The sequence below is a fragment of the Cetorhinus maximus genome, chromosome 24, assembly GCF_964194155.1.
Source record: "Cetorhinus maximus chromosome 24, sCetMax3.hap1.1, whole genome shotgun sequence".
Taxonomy (NCBI): Eukaryota; Metazoa; Chordata; class Chondrichthyes; order Lamniformes; family Cetorhinidae; genus Cetorhinus; species Cetorhinus maximus.
In genome coordinates this window covers 20,229,478-20,235,477 of record NC_135902.1, presented here as the reverse complement: position 1 = coordinate 20,235,477, position 6,000 = coordinate 20,229,478, and the positions used below count along the sequence as shown (strand labels likewise).

Genomic DNA, 6,000 nt, shown 5'->3' with positions numbered 1-6,000 from the left:
GCTTATATTTCACCTCTTTTCTATTTTTACTTAGTTCTGTTGAAGAGTCATACGGACTTGAAACGTTAACTGTGTTCCTCTCCGCAGATGCTGCCAGACCTGCTGAGTTTTTCCAGGTATTTTTATTTTTGTTAAAAATTTATTGATCTTGGTCTTGAAAGTTCCAATTGGGGAAGAGAGTTCCAAATTACCACTACCCTTTGAATGAAAAAGTACATCCTGATTTCACTCCAATATGTCCTTGCTCTAAAGTTAAGATGACATCCACTCATTCTTGGTTCTCCCACTAGAGGAAATAATTTTTTCTATTTATCCAATCAAAATCTGTTCACATTTTGAACACCTCGATCAGATCACCTCAATCTTCTAAACTCGAGGGAATACAAGCTAAATTTATACAACCTGTCCTGGTAATTTAACACTCTAAGCTTAAGTGTGTTGTGTACACTTTGATGCCACTGGCTGCTATTTGACAGAGTGGGAGTAAGCAAACAAAATTCATCAAGCAAGCAATAGCATTTCACAACTATTACTATGCCAGTAAATCCTGCTCTATGCTGTAGTTGTAGTTTCATTGTTCTAGTGCTGTATAGATAACAGTAAAATAACGTTTGTTATTTCTGAAGATTCACACACACTTAACATTCAGAACAGGGACTTCAGACAAGCTTTTCTTATAATATCTCACTCAGTTGACAGAACCCATATCCGAATAGATTCCTGTGTGTTAAAATGTTTACACCGGTCATGTGACAAGCCACCTTTTAACTACTTTACCATCTCTCTCTTTCTAATGGTACCTGGACTAGTTTTGTTTTTTGGCTTTTGCATTACAAATTTCTTTTTTTTAATATTTGCGTGTTCTCTGTGTGGGAGATTTTGGAATACAAAGCAATCCATCTAATCAGGTCACTCTGCCTCAGCCCCTAGCTCATTTCCAGGAGCTTAGGTCACATTGAAGGCCAGGAAGGTTCTTGGTGGTGACATGTTGTGCCCTGCAGGATCTGGCTGGTTCCAATGCCGACTGGTTGTTGGATTGTTGTGTTCACTGATGTGTAATGCCTCAGTAGAGCCAGCCTCCGTGTGGGCCACTTGCACCAGGTGCACTTTATTGACGACTGTTTTCCGCAACATGCAATTGAAGACTTTCTTGAAGCCTTTGCGGAAGTGCTTGGATACTAAGGCGTAGACGATGGGGTTGAGGCAGGAGTTGGCATAGGACATGCAGTGCGACAAGAGTCTGAAGACATAGGTGGCCTGGTTGAGTGGGAAGTGGCCAAACCAGAAACACAAGATAACCAGGTGATGGGGCAGCCAGCAGAGACAGAACAGGACAGCCACGATGATAATCATCTTAGTGACCTTGCGCTTGGCTTTCTTGGACTCAGACATGTCTTCGATAGGGTCCACGGCAGTCCAGAGATATCTGATGGTCCTGGTATAGGCAAGGCTCAGGATCAACACCGGGATGATGTACCCAAAGATGAAGGTGGAAAGGTCCATAATCTTGCGTCTGTAATCATCCCAGACTGGGAAGCAGAGTGTCATGTCTCTGTAGTGGATCACTTGGTAGTAGCTTAGGTAAGGGCCAGCAAAGACAAGCGAGATTCCCCAGATGATGCAGATGGCAGTAAGGGCATTTCGGGGAGTCCGCAGCTCCCGGGATCGCAGCGGGTAGCGTATTGCCAGATACCTGCAAGACAGGAGAAGTCAGAAACTATGGGTTTAATCAAACTAAAATTTCAGACAAAAGACTATTGTGACAGATTTAGGGGATTAAATTTGTCTTGGTTGGTAATAAGGTGGACATGTAAATTGGTAATCAGTTGTCCACTATCACATTAGACATTTTTCACCCTCTTATAGTGGATACAGCCTATCAAGTACCCAGGGAATTGTGTTAAATATATTACTGATAATGCACCGTGCACGCTGGTACAAATCAGGGTACCTGGGCAAGGATAGACATGAACCAGGTCCTTGAGGGATTCCAGCTCCACATATTTCAATTAATTCAGAACTCTGTACTCCAAGGTCTCTCCCACCAGCCCTGTACCATGACCCTTGCCAAACTCCATTTGGTTCATGTGCCCTGGTGGATTGATTGTCCTCATCTTCAAATACATCCCCCCACACTCAACCCTTTCTAAATGAAGTTCTCCAATCATAGGTCCCAGTTTATAGCCTCACACTCTGGATTACCATTTCCCTCCTAACTCTTCATGCTCTTTCACTGGAGCTTGAATATTCACTCAATCCTCCTCTGGCTCCTTGAAATCTTTCTCCAAATCACTTTGCCTTTCCTGCCTGTTGGGGAGCTGGGGGATTGGGGGCGAAGGGGGGGTGGGGGGGGGGGGTTGGTGGCGAGGAGGTTGTATTTTAGAGAACCAGGTCAGTGGGGAGTAATCTTCACTTTGGAATATTGGTGAAATCCTGCTGGCCTAAGGGGAAAGACAAGTGTGTAACCAGTGGACAATCCGCACCTACAAGGCTTTCTGCACACACCCAAAGCGAAGATTACTGCTGGTTCTAAATTACATGAGGAATGGGGTATATACAGCACCCTGTCTGCAGGCTTTTCTGGAACAGTGATTCTCCCACCCCACCCCCTGTAAATACTGAGAAATTCCAATTCCAAGATCTCTCTGTAAATATGCCCATGGAATCATTGTTCAGAAGTTACCACAGCTCTGCCCCTATCCCAACAAAGGAACACTCTACATGACCCCTCCCCCAAGTCTATGAGCAGGGACAGCAGCAGAGGTTACTGCTAGACCTGAGCACTGCAAAACTCAGAATTTCTATGTCCAAAAATCTGTTGACCTTGAAAATTGTCAGGATCGCCTCATGGGAAAAACTCCCTGCCCTTCTCCCCAGGCTCTGGAAGCTCAGTTTGAAAACTATTGAAGATTAGGTTGAGACTGTGGGCAGGATTTTCTGCTCCCTCCCAAGGTGGGCCTCATGGAAGGTGGGAATGGAAAGTATCGCTGGAGCAAAAAAATCAGTTTGATGCCGGCGTGAAACGAGGTCTGCAGCGATCATCCACTGCAGAGCTCAGTGGCGGTGCACGTCTCCCCATGTGCCATGTCAGGAACACAATTTGAATAGTTTTGAATGTCATTAATACCCATTATAAAGGACCCTTACCGGAATCAGCCCCCACCACACTGTATTAATAGGCCACGCTGCCGCCTAATTAGACCAGCGTGTTTCATCATATACAAGCAACGTGTACCTGGCAAACTGCACTTAGCTCGTGACTTTGAGGTTTGTTCGACCACATTGAATCGCAGAGCGCTCAAAGCACCTCCAGGTTTTGCAGGCAGCACCATGTGGCTGTCAGGGGGCTTTCAGAAGCAAGGCACTATATACCAGACCAGTGGTAAGGCAGAAGTGGGTTGCAATGTGCTGCAGGGCAAGCGCACAACTTGTGTGGAGGCGGGAGGGGGGAGACTGGGAAAGGTTGCACTCAGACGCATGACTGGGGTTTTGCAGAGGGTAAGTATCCTCTGGACCACAATGGGGAAAGAGTCTCTTACAGAAGGACATAAGCAAGCTGGGACCAGAATGTGAGGATTGTGGAGTGCTTCAGTTTACATTGCTGACCTTGTCCCGGTCCAGGGAGGCGGAGGGCATGTCAGTCCAGTGTCAGCTGTGTCCGGCATGTTGTGCACAGGTTATGGTCGTAACATTTCGCGTGTTGGTCTGGGTGGGATCTCTGACATAATACTGGGCTGCAAATGGCACACTCACAGTCAGGGGAGGCACCTGCAATCTTTGGGTGAAGAAAAGGTAGTGCAGGGGCACTCAAAGGTTTCATGGGGGGTCTCTATACGTCACTGTGTAATAGGCCTCAGGATGGGGAGGGGTGAGGTCTACATGGGGCATAGGCACATCTACATGATTCAGGGAGTCATGCAGGGATATCCACCACCATTACAATGGGATTAAGGATTACAGGGGGAGGGCCAAGAGTTATTGGAGGCAGGGAAACCTGAATATTATGCTTCTCCGACACAATGGGAGGGGTTTCCACACGTACAGGGAGGGTTTGGTAGTTGACCCTCAGCACCACTATCTTGAAAACTGAAGTGATGGCACAATAGAGAATGAAACCAAGAGATAACTCTGGTGGGGAGGGCTCTGAGGGCCTCGAGGAGGAGTGCTGCACTGCATTGGGAGGCCGATTAAAGAGACACCCAACTGAACTGGGTATTACTAAATGAGGAGTAATGCACAGCTGAGAAATGTTAGGAGCCATTTAATGACAATGCAGGGAATCAAGACAGTTAATAAAGCTCAATTCATGCGAGACTAATCCCAAATCCTGCCACTAATCGATCTCCTTGTACTAGCCCTTTGTTCCATGTGTGGAAATTCCCCAGAGTGAGGACAAAGCCAAGATCAAGTGGGGGGCTGGAAAAGCTGCTGATGTCCATTAAAAACAGGAGCTCAGATTCTTGGTGCTGGCAGGCTCATATAGCAAGACCCTCAGCCCCCCTGAAATAATCTCACTCCCTCACTAAACATTTGCCCTTGTCTGTATTCCAACAAGCGTAGTCTTATAAGCAGCACATCCAAGTGCCTGGCCAAAGCTTGATGTGCATCGAGAGCACACTCAAAGGGTCCATTGACTGCAACACATTACCATTTGGATTTATCATCGCTGACCTTGGCAGGTGTTTAGGTGAGGGGACACTAAGCAGAAGGTATGGCCCAACACTGCATTGCTACATTGTGACGAGAGCCTTGTGGGTGTAATACAGACAACTGCAAGGTGGGAAATGTTCAATGTTGTATGTTCAAACGCCAGGACAATAATGTGGCTATAATGGGCAGATCTCCAGCTCATTAAAATGGGAAGGTGCTCACACTTATTGGTGAGCTTAACAGAAGAGTCTTCAACATGCAGGGCAGAAAAGAGAGCACACAAACTCTGAGAATGGGCCCATAGATTGTTAACCTTGCCAGATGACAGAGAGTACATGGGATTGCAGGAACCATTCCTATTCTCCAGGCATTTCAACATCTATCCTTCTACACTACACCTTCACCTTTCAAGAATGCAGCCGAGTCAGGTGAACATCTCAGCTCAATAATACACAGCCAAGAATGAACATGACATGACCCAGCAAAGCATATGAACAAGGTGCCTTCAACAAGAACACTTTACATTAAGGGCGAGGCCTCACTGATGTTGGGAATGATCGAGGAGAATGGACACACACTGTGGCGAGATGGATGCAGACAATATCGAACAGCGACACATGATAGTAACATCTGCGATAAGTAGAGGGAGGGACCATGGTGTTACACTTGATTGAATACAACACAGCTCCGCATAAAGAGGAGGCATACACAACAGATGTAAAATGTGTGCCTTTCTATTTACAGTGCAGAGAAGTATATACATGTGGTGAACACTCATGCCACTGTTGTGCTCTTAATATTTCTTGATCTTCCTAACCCTACTGCTACATCTTGGTGCATCCCTGACATCCACAGCAGAGGTGGAGGCAGCCTGCTGACCACCACGCCCTGATGCCTGTGATGACTTTGGCAGGCGTCCTCTGGAGGGCCCCAACCTGCTTTGGGTCTCCTGTGGTGGGGCAGGAGGTGATGGAGTCACAGTAAGAGGGGATTGGGATCAGCTGGACACTCCCAGGGTCATTTCGGTGGATGGCCCCGGGCTGCTCCTTGAGGAAAATGGCCAGCTGGATTGAGCTCGAGCTGCCCAGGCCCCTCTCGCAAAGGCATGCTATATGCCACCAATGCCTACAGCAATAGAGTGCAACTCCTGCAGAAGCACAGACACTATGTCCTGGACCAAGGTCTCCATGGCATCCGCCATCCTATCAGTGTTGACCTCGATGCACTGGCATGCCAGCACTATAACCTCAGACTGAATGAGGGCAGACTCCTCCATCGTATGTTGCAATCTGTTGAAAGCAGCTGACAACCCTTCCTGATATTCCCCTGACTATCGCTTCAGCTCCACCA

General features: G+C 47.0%; 1 protein-coding gene across 1 annotated transcript in view; it reads right to left on the bottom strand.

Moving 5' to 3' along the window:
- Nucleotides 1-349: 349 nt before the first annotated feature.
- LOC144699563 (galanin receptor 2b-like) overlaps nt 350-6,000 on the bottom strand; it is a 47,037-nt gene continuing 41,386 nt past the window's right edge. The window contains exon 2 of the mRNA XM_078570605.1: nt 350-1,693. Within this exon, the coding sequence (XP_078426731.1) occupies nt 946-1,693 (748 nt within the window). The 3' untranslated portion in view covers nt 350-945. The remainder of the gene's footprint in view (nt 1,694-6,000) is intronic.